Here is a 20179-nt window from a genome sequence, read left to right as displayed (position 1 = left end):
AATTTTTCATATTATTAATCCCACTGTGTAGCATCTCACTGCCTACATATCTAAAGGTATTCAAATTTATTTGTTATTAGTAATGGAAGCTGTATTAGTTCAGAATAGCATCCTGTATATATATCTTAATGTGGATAAAATGTAGAAAGCCTAAACTTTTTTTTTGCTGCTGTTACACTTCTGTGCTTTTTAGCACTATACATCTATATAAAGATGCTTTCTCAAGATGAATAACAGTTTTCTAACTTGTTACAGTGTGGCCACTATCTTCCACACTCTCTCACTCTCTCTCTCTCTCTCTCTCTAACCTTGTATCTCTTTTACAGCAGCACACCTGTTTCTGTCCTCATTCTTTCTCTCACCGGCCAGGTAACCATGTACCTCCTCTACAGCAATACACCTGTTTCCCTCTCTTTTCAATTTCATGATGGGAGTAGTTCGGAAAAGTGAATGGACATCAAAATAACTGGTGTAAAATCTTAAAATTCTGCAATATCTTCTGACAGGTGACTTTTGGCCAACCTTGCATATAAAAACATATACACAAGTGTGTATGTTTAGATGCCTAGACAATATTATTTTTCTTAAAGTATCAAAATGTGTTCAGTACATTTGTACAGAGAGTCTTGCGAAGAATAACAGGCATGTGTGAGAGAGAGAGAGAGAGAGAGAATAAGTGTATGTTTAGTAAATTGCTACATGTATATCAAAACTTCACACCAATATCAAATAATTTAGTCAAGCAAGTTTCAGTGGACCATCTTGATACCGGGAATAAAATGCCATAGTATGGATTCAATATAGGTTCCAAAATACACGCATACACACATTTATATATATTTATATTTGGTATCAAAAGGTTTAAGAATTATACATGTTAACCCTTTCTTTTGAGATGCTCTGTGTTTCTTTCAATTTTAAATATAACAAAGAATTTAGTAAAATAACTTAGTTATCATTAAGGTAGTGTTAGGAACATAACTTGCGACTTAGGTTTGGTGGAAGATTTTAATTCAAAACTTATAAAAACAACATTTGTACTACAGAACCAGAGGCTGTTTCAGCCAGGTTGGTATCAACAGGGTTAATGTCCGCTTTGACATAAGCTGGTCAAGTAGAAGACTACACCAGGCTTCAGTGTCTGTTTTGGCATGGTTTCTATGGCTGGATGCCCTTCCTAACACCAACCACAGTTTACCGAGTGCTTTTTACGTGGCACCAGCATAGGAAAGGTCAGTTTTGGCTGGATTTTTACATCTGGATGCCCTTTCCAAATGCCAAATACTTTACAGTGTGGACTGGACGCTTTTTTTGCGGCACTGGCAGGTAACTTGCAAGACAAAGAACCTTTGAGTGAGGGGGGGGGGGCATTAGAAGATGTGGTCTTGTGCCAGATGAGGAAAGGTTAGAGTGTGAGTCTGTCCTTGTTTATCCACTCTATGTTTAGCCCCTTGTGGGCAATAAAGAAATAAGATTGTAATGAGAAGAACTAGGTGATGGGGGGGGGGGAGCAGACTACCGAAATGGGTAGGGTTTGAAAGGAGGCTGAGCGAGTTGGCAGGGGTGCAGAGGGAGCAATAAAGATGAGACAGTTGTCATGGGGTGGGGTGTGGGGCAGGAATTCAAATCTCTGTATTGCATAAACTGGATGTGATTTAGCGTTGAGCACCCATAACCGCATCAACTAAAGTGATTAACAAAGCGTTTTAATCACCCAGATATAATCTGGTCGTCAATGAGTTTGTGTGAAGTTTTACGTCGCCACCATGCTGGAGATTGTTATAATATTATTGTTTTATTATCTGTTTTGTCTGTCTGTGTGTCCGTCGGTCTTACAATTCAGTCCACCACCACTACCACTATTAAGCAAAAAAAAAAAAAAGAAACAATAATTTTATTCTCTTACTGAAGCCATCATGTGACCATTCATTACAATAATATTGTCTTCATTTGGGTATCTCAGCCCCTTAAATAGCCGGAAAGGGTTGCATGAATGTGTGTGCTAAACAGGCAAAAATACCAACCAAAAATACCTCTTTTAAAAGGATAATTTTTATACTTAAACAATTGCAGCGTGGAAGGTGTTTATAAGCCATTTAAAATAACACACAAAATCCGTTAGATTCACTTCAACATTTAAATTTAATTTGTCAAAATATTTTCGGCGCTTTGAGACCGCGACCTGTTCACTGACAAAATTCTGTGCTCCATCTCAGATGGTCGCAGTGAACAGGTCGCGGTCTCAAAGCGACGAAAATATTTTGACAAATTAAATTTAAATGTTGAAGTGAATCTAACGGTTCTTGTGTGTTATTTTAAATGGCTTATAAACACCTTCCACGCTGCAATTGTTTTCGTTCCAGCACACGATCTCAGATCAGGTCACTTGCTATGCAAGTACATCTCCGTAATTTTATACTTATTTTCATTTCTAATAAGTTCAATAACTGTTATAATTGTTAGTTTCTCACACAATGGAATTTACAATTATCGAAAAGTGCCATAAAGTATTCACTTTGCTTTGTTTGATGTCCACTGTTCAAGGGTCAGCCTTGTTGTTTAGCCCATGCCAACCATGACTTGGTCAGACCTATGATCAAAGGCTTTCCAACCATGAAAATCCCATTTGGGTTTGTTTGTTTACTTTTTTCTTCCAAAGTCTCAAACTGCATTATACAACATGGCTTGTCTTTCTTAAAAGAGTGTAGTATGAATTGAAAGAGATTTGGCTACTATTTCTAAGAGATTATTAGACCTCCATATAGAACAGTCGTGGGCAAACTGCAACCCAAGGGACTTGATACCATGTGACTTAGCAGTTAGGGTGTTCAGTTTACAATCATAAGGTTGGGAGTTCGATTTCTGGTGTTGCATTGTATCCTTGAGCAAGTGTCTTTATTTCATGTTGCTCCAGTGCACTAAGCCGGGTAAAATGAGTTGTACCTGTAATTCAAGAGGCCAGCCTTGTCGCATTCTGTGTCACGCTGAATCTCAGGGAGGTACTCCTCATTTTTGTCAGCTTCGCGCACTGGAGCAACATGAAATAAACTCTTGTTCAAGGATACAACTGTTGTTGGCACTCCATTGTTTACGACGTTGAGGGTTCCAGTTGATCCGATCAACAGAACAGCCTGCTTGTGAAATTAACGTGCAAGTGGCTGAGCACTCCACAGACACGTGTACCTTTAACGTAGTTCTCGGGGATATTCAGCGTGACACAGTGTGACAAGGCTGACCCTTTTGAATTACAGGCACAGCAGAAACAGGAAGTAAGAGAAAGTTGTGGTGGAAGAGTACAGCAGGGTTCGCCACCATCCCCTGCCGGAGCCTCGTGGAGCTTTAGGTGTTTTCGCTCAATAAACACTCACAACGCCCAGACTGGGAATCGAAACTGCGATCCTATGACCACGAGTCCGCTGCCCTAACCACTGGGCCATTGCGCCTCCACTCCAGTGCACTAAGCTGGGTAAAATGAGTTGTACCTGTAATTCAAGAGGCCAGCCTTGTCGCATTCTGTGTCGCGCTAAATCTCAGGGAGGCACTCCTCATTTTTGTCGGCTTTGCACACTGGAGCAGCATGAAATAAACTCTTGCTCAAGTACACAACACACCACCAAGTATTGAACTCATGACCCTTTGATTAAGAGCTCGACTACCTTAACCTCTAAGCCATATGCCTTCACTCTGATTGTATTAGTTATCACCTCATGGGTCACACATTTTCCCATTTACTTCTTAATTTCTTTCAACTTAAAACTGGTGTTCCCACCACAAAAGAATCCCTACCTTTTATAACCCCTCCTTCTTCCACTTTTTTTCTTTGACATTTTTAAACCTTTAGCATTTAAACCTACAATATCTGGCCCAAATATTCTCTGTGTTTTATATTCAAACAGGCTAGATCCAGCCTCTTACGCCTACCCTACAATGTCTTTCTAAAAAATTAAACAATCACACCATCAGAATCTCAAAGATATGAGATAATACATGATTAATTCAAAACAATGTAATTAAGCAATCGTTATATTTGACAGGGTAATCTGAATATTAAAGTTTAATTTTTTGTAAAATAAAATTTTAATAATTTATAATGCATTTCTGATTTTTCTTTTCTTTTTTTTATTTGACAGGAAATGTTTCCAGATACTTCTAAACAAGTCACTGGATATTCTTTGAAACAGAAATAAAAAAATAAAAAATACAAAAAAGAAACCAAAATTTAAAAATATAAAACAACTACAAAAAAAATTTGTGAAGAGACTGACTATTTGAGTCAACAATGGCAGATTGTTCTTCAGAAGATGGCATGTCAGAGGAACCATCCTCAAAATGGCAGCAAAAGCAAGCCCACACCCCAAAGCTAGGAGAGCAGGAATCTGATGATGCCACAGTCAAAGAACAGCCACCGAAATCCTCTTCTTCAGTGTCTTGTGAAAAGTCTGACATTTGCTGCGTTCTGTGCCACCAGACATTCCCATCGACATCTGTGAGCAAGTTCAGGATACACATGCGGCACTGTCACAGCTTGCAGGTTTTGATCCAGTGCCAGGTTTGTCTCCAGACCTTCAGCGAATCCACTCGGCTGAATCACCATTTGTGCAGTAATAATACGACATCTTCCCAAGAGGATGAGGAGGAGGAAGAGGATGACAACAGTGTACAAAGCAGTAACAACAGACATGTTGATGTAACTAAGGTATGAAAGAGGCACAACCTCTCTTATCTTTTCCTAGTCTCCACCTTCTTATCTTGTCCTAGTCTCCACCTTGTCTTCATTACCACCACCACTACCACCACCAAAACTCACATTTTTCTTGTTGATGAATTATGCATTTTGTCATTGCTTAGCTTCAGATCAAAACATGCCATCCAGGGTCACTTAAGAAAAGAAGCCACCTTGCATTCCTGTAGTTTTAAGATTCAGTCCTGCTGCGCAGTACCTAGGACAAGTGGTTTCAATTATAGCACCTGGTTGGCCAATGCCTTGTGGTTGGAAGCACCTGTGCTGGTGCTACATAAAAACACTCAGTACATACAATGCTTTTTATGAGGCAGGGTTGAAAATAGGTTCTGTGGTTGAATTGACATATGTAAATCACTAGTTTATGGGAATATAATGACACACACACACAGACATACATATTCAATGGGTTTCTTTCAGTTTCTGTCTACCAAATCCCCTTATAAGTTTTGGTCAGTACCACACTACCTGTGGAGGTGTGTGCGTGGCTTAGTGGTTAGGGCGTTGGATTCATGATCATAAGGTTGCAGTTCTGATTCCTGGACTGGGCAACTCATTGTGTTCTTGTGTAATACGTTTTAATTTCACGTTGCTCCAGTCCACTCAGCTGGCAAAAATGAGTAATCCTGCAACAGACCGGCATCCCATCCAGGTGTGGGGAACTTATACACCTTGGAAACCAGGGAACCAGCCCTTATCAGTCAGCATGACTCGAGAAGGTAACTAACTTTACACTATAGTCAGACATTTGCCCCAAGGTGCCACACATGCATACATGTGGTTCTGGGTTCAGTAGGACTGAACCTAGAAGCATGTGGTTCAGAAGCAATCTTCTTACCATGCAACTGCACCTGCACTTCAACACAACCACAAATAAGTTACCTTATATGTTTTTATTTTACTTTACATCTTGTTATTTAATCTGATAGACCCTTAAATCTAATATTCTTTTTCTTTCTTTCTTTCTTCACAGTTAAACGAAACCTGTCACCTATGCTCTGAAACATTTTCCACGTTGTACGAAATCAACATCCATCGGTGGTCGACGCCCGGAGGCAAGGTCTATCGTTGCTTGACTTGTTCCAAGATGATTGGTGGTTTGGCGAATCTATCTGAACACATCGACTCTCATTCACGCAGACGCAGCCTTCGACACAAACGACAGCAAAACACAGAAAAGAAGAGAAAAATCAAGAAGGTCTTCCGTTGTGACTTCTGTACAAACACTTTCTCAAATTTGTCCCTAACTATGGAACACCGCCTGAATATGCACACAAACGGCATTAGCAGTTTAACTTGCAACTGTTGTGGGCATGTCTTTCCCGATAGCACTTTCCTTGGCAGTCATCTCGCACAGCCACATTGCACTTCTGATTCGGAGCAAACTGATACAGCCTCAACATGTATGGAAGAAGATGAGTGTAATAAATCCAACAAAGATAATCCTATGCCAAAGCCGTTTGATGCTGCATCACCATTAAATACAATGAGTAGTACTGATGTATCATCTGAACTGAAAAATCCTGTCGCAGCAGAAAAAGAGAAAGGTGCCTCTTTCTCTGTCGATAGTCAGCTGTCGGAAGGCATGTATCAATGTGAGGCATGTCGCTTTACTTTCAACCTGGGCCAGTGCCATGTGACAGAGTCAGCTCAAGTGATCTGTCCAAGTTGTGACTGTATTTTGGAGACTGTTGCTTCTGAACTGGGAGCGAACAGACTGGACTCTGGAATGGATAAAGCTGGCACAAAAGACTCATTTAGACCAATGTTGGACAGTTTGGTGCTGTCCCATCAAATACCCGATGTTGGTGTTCAAGAGGAAGGTTATGGTGTCGTAAAACAGCACCAGGAATGCCTCGGTCAAAGTGTTGAGATTAGTGATGTGGATTCGGAAAATGAGGACGTTACCGTTCTTCGGTGTGAAGGGCTTAATGCCAACAACAGGATGTGTGTTACTAGTTATAAGCATAAGGATGTTGACGAAGAGGAGGGAGATGATGAGGATGACGGTGACGATGAGGACGGTGGCGGTAGGGATGATGGTGGTAGTGGTGATGACGACGACGATGATGATTGTGCTGTTGTCAAGGTAACTATCCCAAACCTGAAGAAATGCAATGATGACAAACCCACCATGAGTGCTGCGATAATTAACATCGATGTGGTGTCTGATGAGGAAAACACAAACGTAACCATTGTCGATGCCAAACAGACCGAAGGCGCATCCAAGAAAACCGGACGGGTTGGTTTTAAGACGAAAACAAAGACCAGTGGGATAACAAAGTCGACTCTGAAAAAGACAATTGGTGCCAAACTGGCAAAGAAATTGAAAATTCCAAGTAAAATGGATCCAGCTATCAAGGAAGATGGTCAGTCGACGGAGAAGAAGATCTTCCAATGTGATGTATGCCACTTGACCTTTGGGTCTGTAACCTGGATTATGCGACATCGTAAAAACCATGCTGAAGTGTCTTTCACATGCCAAAACTGCAAACATGATTTCTCTCGGTCTTGCGAACTTGGTCATCATTTATCTAAGTGCCATTCCAGTAAACCTGCTGCGGTGGTAGTAGTAGCAGATAAAGTACCAAAGAAAGTACCGAAACCTGAGGGAAGTAGTAAAGGTCAAGGGAAAATCTACACTTGTGATTTCTGCTTTCTCTCTTTTGCTTCGGTGTCGTGGGTTATGCGTCATCGCCGAGAACACTCCAGAAATATTTCAAGTTACGAGTGTCAAGTTTGCAGTAAAGTATATGAAAAATCTTCAGAATTTGGCCGACATTTATCGGCCTGTGCCATTTTGAAGTCCAAACAGCTGAAATCTGCTGAAACGAAGCCGGATGTAAGTCTACCTAAGAAAGAAAGTCCAAAGAAAAAGCTTTCAATTGAAGAAACTCCATGCACACAAGATTCCTCTGTGAGTGACACCACTGCAAAGAAAAGCTCCAGTGAGCACGAAAGAAAGTTCAAATGTGATCATTGCTGGCAGATGTTTGCATCAGCACGGTGGGTGATACGCCATCGCAAAATTCATTCTTCCGATCCTGTCTGCCAGTTTTGTTTGAAATCCTTCGAAAAATCTGTCGAGCTTGGTAAACATCTAGGAACCGATTGTACAAGCAAGGGAAAACCCGATAATGTTCCAGATACTACAACTAGTGCGTGCGAAAGTGATAACGCCCCAGACGATGTCACCATATGTGAAAACGATAACACTCCGGATACAACCCTGTGTGATAGCGATAACAGTGCTGATGATGTAACTTTGTATGAGAAGGATAACACATCAGATATTGCAATTGTGTGTGAGAGTGATAATGTTCCAGACGATGTGATTTTATGTGAAAATGATGATGATAATAATAATAATAATAATAATAATGACAATACTCCAGATGTGGAAACATTATGTAATTTGACAGAATCCATTGCCGATTCTGATGAAAGCAGTGCAACTATTAAAACAGATGTGACAAATGTGACCACTACCCCTACCAACACCAATACCTATATCACAGCAGCAGCAGCAACAACAACAACAACAACAGCAGCAACTAATGATAATCAAACAGTAACAACAGGTGAAAACAAGCAGGTATGGGAAAGCAATTTTCACTGTGACTACTGCCCCCAAAGCTTTGCAAATGCTCGTTGGGTCATACGCCATCGCAAACAGCATTTCACTGAAGAGAACCTTACTTGTCAGCGCTGCCATGGACAGTTTTCACGGTCTGCTGACCTCGGTAAGCATCTAGCCGTTTGTCCTCAGATCAGTTCTACGCAGATGTTCGCAGAATCGGCCGCGGCAGCAGCAGCAGCGTCTTACGGCCATAAGCCAAACTCCCCCGAGGCGTTTATTCGAGACGATGAAAACACATCGGTTTTCTCTTGTGACCTTTGCGGTCAAACTTACGCCAGTGCCCGATGGGTTATGCGGCACCGACGGAGCCACTCCAATGGCGATTCTTACATTTGCCAAAACTGTCACCAAGTCTTCGCAAGATCAGTCGAGATTAGTAAACACCTTGGCTCATGCCACCTTCCGACAGAACCCCATTCTTTGATGAAGAATACGTCATCATCGATGGCAATGAAGAATTTTGAAAAGAACAGTACCTTAAACCAAATTCCAAATGTGACCTCAACCGTAACAACTTCAGCTCCAATTGTTACCGATACCGATCCTACGTTATGGCAAAAATCAGTCATAGTTTTAGGGAACTCCATTCACACAAACACTGAAGTGCCTCAGAGTGAAGTTATTTACGAAAATCAACAACAGAAAGGAAAGAAGTCTTTCATTGGTGCAAAAACAGAGAATTCTTTGAATCTGGTCAAACGCAGTGAAAGCCATCTCCAAGACGATGTCAAAATCTTCCACAATCAAAATACAGACAACAGCAGTTTCCTCAGTGTTGCCAGCAGCAACAGCAGCAGCAGTCACATTGGGAGTACATCTGAAACAGCAGCGGCGTACACAACCATTTCTAGTACTAGCGTCCTCCCTGTCTCTTCCCCTGCTGGCTTCAACAAGGAAGTAGCAGGGACCGTCAACAAGGATACCAGAACTGATCACAATATGTCAAACGACAAACCCCATCGTCAAGCTTGTTCTCCACTTCCTTCTCTTTCTCGTTCTCCTCCTCCTCCCTCCCTTCCTCCACCAGTTCCACCTCCACCTCCATGTATACCTCCGCCTTCCTTTCCATCATCTTCTTTATCTTCTCCTACTACTACTACTACTGCCCCTCCCCTTGTATCACAGCAACTAACTGCTCGTGTGCTGCAGTGTGACTTCTGTCCCGAAACATTTCTGCTCCCGTCAATCTTGCTGCAGCATCGGAAGTCGCATCCGGACGGGTCCCTGCCTTATCAGTGTCCCGACTGCGCAACCATTTTAGAAAACCAATATGAATTGGCCGATCATTTGCAGGACTGTCCTCAGAAATCTTCTCAACCTTACGACTATTCACTTTCAGGAAATGCTGTCGAAGACCCACATTTGCTGAAGAAAGAGAAAGGAACGGCTAAATTTTCAGAGTGCCTGAAAGAAACTAGTCCAAAAGAAAAGAAAGAGTCTTGGAATGCAAAACCATCAATAACCATTAACAATAATACTTTGATTAAACCTTCATCATCACCCGCTAAAATATCTCTTAATACTATGGCTTCCAAGGATTGTTACAAGTGTGACTATTGCTCTGAAGTTTTTCCAAATGCCAGTTCGTTGCTTAGACATCGGTGTCGGCACACAATGTCGATGAGCTGCCGTAGATGTGGTAAGTTGTTTATTAATTTAAACAATTTGGCAATGCATTTCTCGTATCCTTGTAGCCCGACGAAAAAACATAGTGCTACTGCCTCATTTGAAACGAAACAATATCGTTGCGATTTCTGCCAGAAGGAATACGGTGGGAGTAATTGGATAATGCGTCATCGTAGGTTCCATACTTCGGAGAAGAAATACCTGTGCAGGATATGTGGATATGTAGCAAGCAACCCTGGAAACATGGCTAAACATCTCAGCCACTGTCCATGGGTTAATTGCAAGACTAGCAACAACACCAAACATTTGTACCCTTTGCCCAGTCACAGAGAACTACTACCGAAGCCACAGCAGTTCAAACAGGAACCCAACATATTTAAAAATCCTTTAGATCTATTTCGCTGCAATTTTTGCAATGAAGCATTTGCAACGGAATCTCAAATGATACAACACCAGTACGTGCATATGGAGATTAATTCCTCGAGCTCCATGCAATTTAATGTATCGATGAAACCACTCAACTTGTCTGTTAAGAAGCCAAGTAGCAGCATCTCCAGTAGTGCAAATGCCGAGATGAGAGCAAAAGAAGATGCTGAAGAAGAACCACTGAGCAAATCTTCTGCCGACACTCCGAAAGACACATCTGCAGATGATGGCAGCTCCGTTAACAATATTAACGAACCTAGGAAACCTGTGGCTTCTTCTGTAATGAAACAGTGGAACCAGCCAGTAAATACTAAGATATTTCACTGTGATTTTTGTGGACAAGCATTTGCTAGTAACAACTGGGTCATGCGACATCGGCGGTTGCACACCAAAGAGTCGCGTTACACTTGTCGCAACTGCGGAGATTCTTTTGATATCTCACATGAAATGGCCGTTCATTTGATCGTATGTAAACATTCTTCGACGAAAGGAAACTCGGAGTTGCCAAACCGTTCTAATTCAAACCAGGAAAATTCCAATCAGAGCTCCAACCAACACCAGAACAAAGAAATGGGATTTCTTATTAACAACAAAATGACTGACTCCTCGACGATAGAAAATCACCAGGAAAATAAAGTTATTTACACGTGTGATTTCTGCGGCAAAGACTTCGGCAGCAGTAACTGGATTATCCGTCACCGGAAGCTGCACACGCAAGAGACAATATTTGAATGCCGTGTCTGTGGGGAAGGCTTTGTACACTCTCACCAAATTGCATCACACTTAATGAGTTGCAGACGCCCAACAAAGAAAGATTATAAACTAGCGAAAAGAGCACTGATGAATTCTGAAGCTTTGGCATCTTCTAAGCTGCATTCCACTGGACGGTCGGCCGATTGTAAACGTTTTCTAAATACATTTCCACTTTGTGATTATTGTGGTTTACATTTTCCCGGTAGGCAACTCACTGTTGTGGAGGAGGGTAAGAAAAAGTGTCGTTTGTGCACTCAACAAATACATCGTCCTTGGAAGATAAACCAACAGAAAGACAGCGTTCCTAACAGCTGTAATAAAGAGACTGGACACTCTCTGAGTGAAGAATCAAAACAAAATTTTAAATTACATAAGTATGATAACGTGGCTGCTAAAGACCAACCTCACCTTTTGCCTTCTTTAAATCAACTAAATAACACATCAGAAACTGAAACTAACAGGCTTCCGTCCAGTAGAATGCCAAGTAGCAGCAGCAGCAAGTCTTCTGATTTTAGTTCCTTCTCGTCAATGCAATTGGCCAATGAAAAGCGGAAGAGTTCATTGGACTATCAAAGTTATTTTAACCAATCAAATGAAGAGGTGTTGCTTACACAGCCTAACAAAAAATGTAAGTTGACAGTAGGAGAAAGTTCCGGAAATTTGTTGACTTCCTCAGATTCTGGAAATCAACAGAATATTTACAATGAAAATAAACATCAATTAAAAGCCAATTTGTCATCTACTGAAGAATATAATAATGCACCATTATTACCAAAGACTCCTCTTCAGGCAGAAACTTCTCTTTCTGATTGTCCCTCAATAAAGAATAATACAGATTATCTTGAGAAATGTAAGAATGACTCACCTCTCCAAACAAACTGTGGACATTCAGAACGGGAAGAAATTACGTTTTGTAATGTAGGTCCTTCTCAAAGTGTAGAAAATGCTTTAAAAAGTGACGAGAAAGGCATCGATGCCCACAGCTCTGATGACAGTGAATATGGTAGTTCACTGGAGAAATTTGCAGAAAGCCTCAATTTGATCTGCAAGAAGACGAAATTTCGGTGTGACTTTTGTGAAGAAGCATTTGCCGTTGCAGGTAATCTCATAAAACACAGAGTAAAGCACATTAGCGACACGAGTCTTTGGTGCCGAAACTGCAGGCGAATTTTGCCAACCTCACAGGATCTTGCCCAACATCTCAGCTGGTGCCGTTTGCAAACGAAAGACAGTAGTTCTGAAGGATCTCTGAGACAGCATAATTCTGATAAGATGTATAAGTGTGACTTCTGCAGCCAAAGGTTTGGCCATAGCTTACGAGTCATGAAACATCGCAAAGATCATGTACAAGAGGAAGGAATATTTAGGTGCCGCCGATGCGATACCGTTTTTTACCGGTCTGGTGTGTTTGCTGACCATTTGGCTTCTTGTTGCCTGAGTCGGCGTACGGGTTATGATTCTCCAAGAGCCAATGGTAAAACGGTAACGTCACCTCCAATGATAATCAGAAATGGCACAGCACATTCCTGGCGTCGGTTTGTCTTTGCAGACCGACAGAAACTTCAAAGGCTTTTTCACTGTGATTTCTGCCGAAAGACATTTGCAGGTAGCAATTGGATTATGCGTCACCGAAGAGGCCATACTAACGAGATGCCATATAAATGCCGTTTGTGTTCAGCTGTTTTCATCCAGCCAGGTTGTATGGCCGAACACTTGCTCACATGTGTCGCAAGTGCTGGTGCCTCAGTCTCTGGACTGAGTAGTGGAGAAGACAACACCAGTGGAAAGAGTTCAAGCGATTCTAGTTCGAAATTTGTTTCTCCGAACAAAGGCCAAACAAAAGGTTTATTCAGATGTGATTTTTGTGGCAGGAAATTTCCTTCCATCAAGGAAGGGCTGCTACACCGTCAGTGCCACAATGAGTCTTTTACGGCAACCTTACACTGCAGATGTTGTAGAAAAGTTTGCGAATCTCTGAATGACTTAGGAATCCATTTAACTCACTGTTCTCTACTTAAAGACAAACCGAATATGCTCCTCCACGAGTCCCTTCCTGCTAACAAAACGCCAAAGTTAAAAATACCAAACGTCTTGCAAAGGCAACAGCAGAGGGTTGGAGATCCTGTCAGCAAACGTTGTGCCGTGTTTGCCTGTGACATTTGTGGCAAGCCGTTTCTTGGTGTACCTTTGTTGTTGGAGCACCGCAAAAGCCATGCAAAAGAAATTGACATCCACAAATGTTACAACTGCAGAGAAAAACTCGAATGCCCAATGTCCGAACACCTACTTGTATGCAATTCGTCACGGACTTACAGAAACAGAGATACCAATAACAACAAACATTCCAAGAAGAAATCACCAGCGAAACACAACCATTTGAAAAAGTACACGGAACAACAGCACTCGACTGTCCGACCGAGTAGTAGTAGTAGTAGTAGTAATAGCAAAGTGGATATGGTCTCAGAAAGCCAAGACCAACTGTCTGGAGCCGAGGACAATTCTTCAGAGACAGATGACGGCTCCAACACCAAGTTCACGTTTGAATGCTGTGGCCTTACATTTCAGACAGTAGATGACTTCACCAATCATATTAAATGCCATTCAAGATGGCCTCGTTTCTAATTTCCACTGCATCGCATATGTGTGAGCGTGTATGTATGTATGTGTGTGTGTGTGTGAGGATATATATATATATATATATATATATATATATATGTATCTATATATATTAAAAAAATGGAAGCTAAAACAAAAATAATGTTGTAATTGGGATGCAAAACTAGAAATACCTCAAAGTAAAGTACATTTGCTTGATATCATTATTATTTTTCTTTTATTATTATTATTATTACTACTATTATTATTATTATTGTTATTATTATTAAGGCGGTGAGCTAGCAGAATCATTAGCATGCTGGGTGAAATGCTTAGCGGTATTTCATCCATTGCTACCTTCTGAGTTCAGATTCCACCGAGGTTGACTTTACCTGTCATCCTTTCGGGGTTGATGTGATATCAACTCATCCCCTCCCCCCCCCAAAATTGCTGCCCTTGTGGCAAAAATTGAAACCATTATTATTATTATTATTATTATTAAGGCGGCAAGTTAGCAAAACCGTTAGCATGCCAGGAGAAATGCTTCGTGGCATTTTGTCCGTCTTCACGTTCTGAGTTCAAATTCCGCTGGGGTCAACTTTTGCCTTTTATCTTTTCGGGGTCTATAAATTAAGTACCAGTTATGCGCTGGGGTCGATGTGATTGACTTAACCCCCTCTCATCAAATTTCAGGCCTTTTGCCTTTAGTAGAAAGGACTGGCAGAATCGTTAGCACGTCGGGCAAAATGCTTAGCGGTATTTCGTCTGCTGCTATGTTCTGAGTTCAAATTCCACCGAGGTCAACTTTGCCTTTCATCCTTTCGGGGGGGGGGTCGATGAAATAAGTACCAGTTATGCACTGGGGTCAATGTAATTGACTTGTTTTTTTCCCCCCACAAAAGATTTCCAAGGCCTTGTGCCTAGAATAGAAATAATAATTATTACTATTATTGTATTGACTGACCACCTCTCCTCAAAATGGTTGGCCTTATTCCTAAATCAGAAATCATTTTTATTATTAAAAGTGGTGAACTGACAGAATTGTTTGTGTGTTGGACAAAATACTTAACAGCATTTCTTCAAATTTATTACGTTCTGAGTTCAAACTCCACTGAGGTCGACTTTGCCTTTCATCCTTTCAGGGGCGATGAAATAAGTATATAATCAACTAGACACCCCCCCCCCTGCTCTCCACCAACATTTCAGGCCTTGTGCCTATAGTAGAAGGTATTACTTTTATTATTAGTAGGGCAGTGAAAGCAGCAAGCTGGCAGAGTGGTTAGCACACCAGGCAAAATGCTTGTGTGCATGATCTGAGTTCAAATTCCACTGAGGTCGACTTTACCGTTCATCTTTTCAGGGATTGATAAATTAAGTACCAGTGAAACACAGGTTGATATAGTCAATTTGTCCCCTCCTCAAAAATTTCAGGCTTTGTACCTTTGGTAGAAAGGGTCGTTATTAGTAGGGCAGTGGTTCGGCAGAATTCTTAGTTAGGAGTGTCTGATCAATGCTTTGTGGTATTTCTTCTGATTTTTTCTTTTTACTTTCTGGGTTCAAATCCCACCAGGGTCGACTTTGCCTTTCATCTCTCCTTGGTCGATAAAAAAAAAAAAAATACAAGTACCAGTCAAATACTGGGACCGATGTGATCAACTAACCACTTCCCTTGGCCTTGTATCTAAATTAGCAGGTTGAATCTTTAGCACACCAGACAACAATGCTGAGCAGCATTTCATCTGCCGAAGTCGATTTCACCTTTCATCCTTTTGGGGGTCACTATGATAAATTAGCCCCGCTCCCCACCAAAAAATTTCAGGCCTTGTGCCTATAGTAGAAAGGATTATTATTATTATTAAGGTGGCAAGCTAGTGGAATCGTTAGCATGCTGGACAAAATGCTGAGTGGTATTTTACCCATCGCTATGTTCTGAGTTCAAATTCCGCCATGGTTGACTTTGCCTTTCATCCTTTCAGGGTCGATGTAATTGACTGTTCCCCCTCCTCGCAAAATCCAGGCCTTGTGCCTAAAGTAGAAAGGATTATCATTATTATTATTATTATTATTATTCCCGCCAAGGTCAGCTTTGCCTTTCATGTTTTTTTTTTCTTTTTGGAGGGATGTTGCCAAAGTAATGGACCAGTCAACAACCAGGTTGTTGGTTGCTTTACTACCGCTCCCTTTAAATTTGCTAGCCTTGTGCCGGAATCAGAAACCATTATTGATATTTTCATTCTATAGTTGTTGACTTTGCCTTTCATCCTTTCTGGGGCAGCAGGTGGGGTGGATGAAAAATATACCAGCAATATACTGAGGTTGATATTGATTGTCCCGAGCCTCCAAATTTAAGGCAACGTCTCGTGTTTAGAAATCCTTATTTAAAGATTATTGTTGTTGTTATTATTAAGGCGGTGAGCTGGCAGAATCATTAGCACACCGACCAAAATGCTTAGCGATATTTCACCCATTGCTACGTTCTTAGTTCAAATTACACCGAGGTCAACTTTGCCTTTTATCCTTTCGGGGTCAATAAATTGAGAACCGGTCAAACACTGGGGGCGATGTAATCAACTAGTCCCATCCCACTAAATTCCAAGGCCTTATGCTTTCAGTAGAAAGGATTATTATTATTATTATTATTATTATTATCATTATTATTATTATTATCATTAAGGCGGTGAGCTGGCAGAATCGTTAGCACGCCAGGCAAGTTGCTTAGTAGTATTTCATCTGTCTTTACATTCTGAGTTCAAATTCTGCTGCTGTCAACTTTGCCTTTCATCTTTCTGGGGAATGATAAAATAAGTACCAATTGAGCACTGGGGTTAATCCAATCAACCTATTCTTTTCCTGAAATTGCTGGCCTTGTGCCAAAAGGCATTATTATTAAGAGGGTGAGCTGGCAGAATTTTAAGCACACCAGGCAGTATGCTTAACAGCGTTTCATCCATCTTCACATTCTGAGTTCAAATCCCACCATGGTTGACTTTGCTTTTCATCCTCTTGAGGTCAATAAGTACCTGTCAAGCACTGGGGTTGATCAAGCAGACCCGTGATCAAAAGAATCATCCCCAGCTTGCAACCATCATGTCTGTTTTAAAAGGTGGTAGGATGTGATCCGTGAGAGACTTGGCTACTGCTTTTAACAAGGTGGTTGACCATGCAGAGGCTGCTCCGTCAGCAACAACAGTCCTGTTTCTTACACGTGAATCTGTAGGCATTGTGCCTTTCAAATACAGTAATACTTCGCTTTACGAGACCCTCGGTTTACGAGTTTTTCTGAGCGTTTTCCAGGAGCAAATTAACTCATATATTACTGTATATCAGAAATTATATATATATATATATATATGTATATATTTTTTTTTTTTTTTTTTTTTTTGCGTGGGATTTGAACTCAGAACAAATCAGTTGAAAGAAAACACAAACCACAGTAAAAATAGCAAGGGCTGTTTCATGCTGTTAACCCCTTTGACGATGATAATGATGATGGTGATGATGGTTAACGAGAAAAAGGAGACGGATGAACATCATAATCATCACTATTATCATCATCATCATCATCTTCCCTAATTTTTTTTTTTTTTTCCTGACACAAACATCAGAGCTGGTGGAGGCAGAATGGGGGTGGGTGGGGGCTGTTAAGCTTCCAGGAAGGGCAGTTCGGCTGTCTGGTTTCTCTTTCCTGCATGTTGACCAATTCGCTTTGTCTTCTTTGCATTGTTAAAATGCATTTTGAGGAACTGAAACAATAAACGCTTGCAACAAAAATTTCTCCCTGTCTCCCCCCACCTCCACACCTGCCCTCTATATTTATTTATTTTTATTCTTTCCATAAAATATAGGGCCTTTTTTTGTGCCTAGTCAAAAAGAAAAAAAGAAATGTGTGTGTGTGTGTGTCAGAGGAGTGAAGCATGTGTTAAATATTACATGTATTATATTAAGAAGGTATGTTTCTGGTCAATATCAGATCTATGAAAAAGAAAAGAAAAAAAAACTTTTGTAAAAAGTTTTCTCATTTAATTAAAAAAAAAAAACAGTCATCATTATTGCTCTTGTTGTTATTTTTAATTACCTCCAACTTAACGAAGGCAGAGGTATTATTTTCAGTCATGTTTGTTTGTCCATGGACAAGATATCTCAAGAACTGCTGGATGGATTCAGATGAAACTTTCAGGGATGTTTGGCCTCCTGACTGGCACAAACTGATTAGATTTTGGGATCAATCTGGTACTGGACAAGGAGTCTGGATTATTTTACCTGTTTTTTTTACTTAATTTTTGATAGCAGTAGGGTTCATTTTTAGTATTCTCGTTTGTGAGAGCGGTCGAGTTTATTTCAGATATTCTCATTTTAAAAATCATCTCCAACTAATCATTGAGGGGACGTTGGTGTTCCCTTAGCAGAGGTTTGTGCTGTCTAAGTGCTCTTGTTTATTATTAAGACGTAGAATTGGCAGAACTTTTAGCAAGCTGGGCAGAATGCTTACTGGCATTTCATCTGTCTATGTTCTAAGTTCAAGTTTCCCCAAGGTCAACTTTGCCTTTCATCCTTTCGGACTCGATAAAATAAGTACCAGTTACTCACTGGGGTCGATGTAATTGACTTAATCTCTTCCTCCCCAAATTTGAGGCCTTGTGCTTCTGGCTGAAAAGATTATTATTATTATTATTATTAGGTGGTAAGCTGGCAGAATTGTTAGCAAGCCAGGCAGTATGCTTAGCAGCATTTTGTCCGTCTCTGTGTTCTGTGTTCAAATTCTACTGAGGTCGACTTTACCTTTCATCCTTTCAAGGGTCAATTAAATGAGTACCAGTTGCGTACCGGGGTCGATCTAATCAACTGGCGCCCTCCCCACAAAAAAATTTCAGGCCCTGTGTCTAGAGTAAAAAAGAATCATTAGCTCACTGGACAAAATGCTTAGCAGTATATCTCCTGTTGCTACATTCTGAGTTCATATGCCACCGAGGTCGACTTTGTCCTTCATCCTTTCGGGGTCCATAAATTAAGTACCAGTGATAAACTGGAGTTGATGTAATCAACTAGTCCTCCCCCCCCCCCTCCAACAAATTTCAGGCCTTCTGCCTATTGTAGAAAGGTTTGTTATTAAGGCAGCGAGCTGGCAGAATCTTAGCATTCTGAGTTCAAATTCTACCAAGGTCAACTTTGCCTTTTATCCCATCAATAGTGGTTGAGGTATTTTGCTCATGATTGTAAGGTCATGAGTTCAATCTTTGGTGGTGCATTCTATCCTTGAGCAAGGCACTTTATTTCACACTGCTGGTAAAAATGAGTAGCACCTGTATTTCAGAGGGTCCAACCCTGTCACATTCTGTGTCCTGCTGAATCTTCCTGAGAACTACATTAAGGGTACACTTGTCTGTGGAGTGCTCAGCCATTTGCATATTAATTTCATGGGCAGGTTGTTCTGTTGATCAGATCTGCTGGAATCCTAGTTATTGTAACCGATGGAGTGCCAGTGGGGATATTTGACTGCTATTTCAAGCAAGCAGTACATCATAGATGCTTACTCTCATCTTGTGGTTAAGGCCACTTTGGTACACTTGTAAGTTGTACAGTAAATGACTTACTCTACTGAACAACATTCACATTCAACGGTTATTTGTCCTCACCTTGTTTGTTGTTAACAAAACGTTTCGGCTGATATACCCTCCAGCCTTCATCAGGTGTCTTGGGGAAATTTCGAACCTGGGTTCTCATTCCTAAGGTATTTTTCGATGTTGTTGTTGTTATTATTATTATTATTATTCAGGTCACTGTCTGGAATCGAACTCGGAATCTTGGGGTTAGTAGCCCGCGGCATATGGCGTAATGGTTAAGAGCGCGGTCTACTAACCCAAAGATTCCGAGTTCGATTCCAGACAGTGACCTGAATAATAATAATAATAAACATCGAAAATTATTATTCAGGTCACTGCTTGGAATCGAACTCGGAATCTTGTGGGTAGTAGCCCGCACTCTTAACCACTACTCGATATGCCTGTAGTGGTTAAGAGTGCGGGCTACTAACCCCAAGATTCCGAGTTCAATTCCAAGCAGTGACCTGAGCAATAATGATAACATCAAAAAATACCTTAGAAATGAGAACCCAGGTTTGAAATTTCCCCAAGACACCCTGATGAAGGCTGGAGGTATATCAGCCGAAACGTTGTGTTAACAACAAACAAGATGAGGATAACTCTCTGTCAAATGTAAATAATGTAAAAAAACATGGTATTGCTTCTGCACCCCCACCCCATTCACCAGAATTAGCACCTGCAGACTTCCATCTTTTCCCCAAGATGAAAATGCAGCTCAAAGGTCATCATTTTACTACCGTTGTGTTCCCTTCCAGAAATGACTTCCAGGCCGGATTCCAAAAGTGCAGGAACGCTGGG

The 20179-nt window shown here is 40.9% G+C and overlaps 1 protein-coding gene across 3 annotated transcripts in view; it reads left to right on the top strand.

The window, feature by feature from the left end:
- Positions 1-13946, top strand: part of LOC106875039 (uncharacterized) — a 35983-nt gene extending 22037 nt beyond the window's left edge. For all 3 annotated transcript variants that reach the window (XM_089362281.1, XM_089362282.1, XM_089362283.1), the window contains exons 2-3: positions 4131-4696; positions 5715-13946. In XM_089362281.1, the coding sequence (XP_089218407.1) occupies positions 4280-4696; positions 5715-13808 (8511 nt within the window). In that variant the 5' untranslated portion in view covers positions 4131-4279 and the 3' untranslated portion in view covers positions 13809-13946. The remainder of the gene's footprint in view (positions 1-4130; positions 4697-5714) is intronic.
- The last annotated feature ends 6233 nt before the right edge of the window (positions 13947-20179 follow it).

Source organism: Octopus bimaculoides, chromosome 14, assembly GCF_046866305.1.
Source record: "Octopus bimaculoides isolate indiv1 chromosome 14, ASM4686630v1, whole genome shotgun sequence".
NCBI classification, from domain to species: Eukaryota; Metazoa; Mollusca; class Cephalopoda; order Octopoda; family Octopodidae; genus Octopus; species Octopus bimaculoides.
The sequence above is the reverse complement of the archived record's forward strand: the minus strand, read 5'-3'. Positions and strand labels throughout refer to the sequence as shown.